At 51.5% G+C, this 2,102-nt stretch overlaps 1 protein-coding gene across 1 annotated transcript; it reads right to left on the bottom strand.

The window, feature by feature from the left end:
* Positions 1-895: 895 nt before the first annotated feature.
* Positions 896-1,759, bottom strand: LOC120846287. Its single transcript, XM_040217998.1, has one exon. The coding sequence runs from the start codon at positions 1,757-1,759 to the stop codon at positions 896-898; it is 864 nt and encodes a 287-aa protein (XP_040073932.1).
* Between the last annotated feature and the right edge of the window lie 343 nt (positions 1,760-2,102).

Genomic DNA, 2,102 nt, shown 5'->3' with positions numbered 1-2,102 from the left:
TGAATGCCCAATGGGCAGAAAACACCAACTCAACGGCCTCTGAGTTGCCCAAAGCTGGAGGTGTCAAGCTCTCAAACTTCATTCTTGCGCAGACAGATGACGCAGGATGGTTCCCGGTGTACGTGATGTCCGCGCACACAGATGTCTTCTCTGGGTTCTGAAAAGTATAGAATTTTTTACGTAACAATAAACTAAGCACGTTTTAACTGAAATATGATTAGGACACAAAACACAGTTAACAGCCGTAAGTGTTTTCTTGTGCGGAAAATGCCACGAGATACTAGAGGTGATAGATTGCTTGAATTATAGACAGTACTCTAGACGCTGAAATAGAAATTATCCAAGCTAGTACGCTTGAAGAGAAGATATATAATAAATTTTGCCTACGGCCAAATGTACCGCCGAAAACAACCACCGGTAAAACCTTTATCGTTCCAAGTCGCAGCTATAAAAATAACAATAAAGAAATATTTCATCTTTTCTTTTTAATTGCGGAAAAACCGGTTGCAGTGGTATTAGGAATCACAAGCAAGTCTTCAAAACAATGCTGAAACTCCAAAATGCACGGAGCTAAATAATGTTACAGCTTTTTTATCCATGTCCAGAAGAACGAGTTCCTTAAATGCACCGCACGTCACGGATGGCATTGATCGTTTTAACACAGGATATGTTATAGGGTTGCGCATAGTTAAAAGAAATCGTTTGAGTGAGCGAGCGATTGAGAGATCGAGCGTCATTGCAGGTGAAACCACTAAACGCATGTCCAAGCAATATCAGGCATATGTGGTTGAAGAGTGCCGATCGGCGCGCGCTTCCGGCATAGGCAGATTGGCACGTGCGGGGAGCGCGTGCCAAACCTCGAGGAGGAGGAGGAAACTTTATTATTCTTCCGGGATCAGGTATTGGGGGTGGCGGAGGCCCAGAGGGCTGCCGCGATCGCCAGGGCCCGGGAGGTGGTCAGGACTTGGGCTGACTCCTCCGGGTCGCGCAACATCTGCTCCCAGAGGTGAGGGGAGGGAAAAGGGGGGTATGGGTCTGCGGGGCATTCGCAAAGGGAATGGTAATGAGTGTCGAATGCCCCGCAGGCAGGACAGGCGGGGGTGGTAAAGAGGTGTGGGTGAGTGTGTATTAGTTGTGTTCGGTGGGGGAAAGTGTGTGTTTCTAAGAGGCGCAGCATGTGTGCTGCCTCTTGGGAGACGTGGGGGTGCGGAGGTGGGTATTGGCGGCGGAGGAGGCGGTAGTGTAGGGTAATATCCCTGTATTGCAGGAGGGAGGTAGGCATGCCTGCAGGGGCATCGCGTGTGGGCGCAGTTGAAACGGCGGCTCGGTCGATAAGTTCGCGAGCACGATCGTGCACCATCTCATTAACGCCTACGCCTGTGTGGGCTGGTGTCCACAGCAGGGTCACGGTGTCGGATGGAGGGTTGTTGGTGAGAATTTGGAAGGCCATGGGGGAGGTATTGCCGCGAATAAAATTGCGGATGGCCTGCTGAGAATCAGATAGGACGAATTGGAGGGTGGGGCTCTGGGCGAGCGCAAGGGCAATGGCCGCTTCCTTCGCCGTGGTTGTGTTTGTAGTGAGGATGGTGGCCGCCGTGACGTTTGGTGGTGGATGTTGGCCGAGAACACTTACACAGTGTGCAGGTTTGTGAGGGTAGGGTGTGGCATCAGTGTATAGTGTGCATGGTGATGGTGGGTATAGTTTGGCGCGGATGTTGGCTCGTGCTAGTCGCCGGGCTTTATGGAAAGTTGGGTGCATGTGGCGAGGGATTGGGTGGACTCGAATGCGGTTACGTATGTGCGGTGGATTGGGGAGTGGAGAAATTGGGATGGTGGGGGCAGTATGTTTATAGTGTTAAGAATGTAGTGCCCTGTGGGTGAGGATGCGAGGCGGGTGAGTTGGGACATGTGGTGGGCGTCTAGGTGTTCGCGTATTGTGTTGTGTATGCCGAGGTCGAGCAGGTGGTCCGTTGGGGCGTGAGGCGGGAGTAGGAGAGCATGTCTATATGTCTTCCTGAGGAGCGCATCAAGGGAGTCAAGTTGAGTGGGTGTAAGGTTAAGGTAGGGTAGCTGGTATAGGATACGGTTGAGTAGAAAACTGT

Source organism: Ixodes scapularis, unplaced genomic scaffold, assembly GCF_016920785.2.
Source record: "Ixodes scapularis isolate PalLabHiFi unplaced genomic scaffold, ASM1692078v2 PGA_scaffold4__175_contigs__length_147842914, whole genome shotgun sequence".
Lineage (NCBI taxonomy): Eukaryota > Metazoa > Arthropoda > Arachnida > Ixodida > Ixodidae > Ixodes > Ixodes scapularis.
The sequence above is the reverse complement of the archived record's forward strand: the minus strand, read 5'-3'. Positions and strand labels throughout refer to the sequence as shown.

Coding starts and splice junctions, on each gene's coding strand:
- LOC120846287 (XM_040217998.1), bottom strand. CDS start 1,759: ATGCACCCAACTTTCCATAAAGCCCGGCGACTAGCACGAGCCAACATC.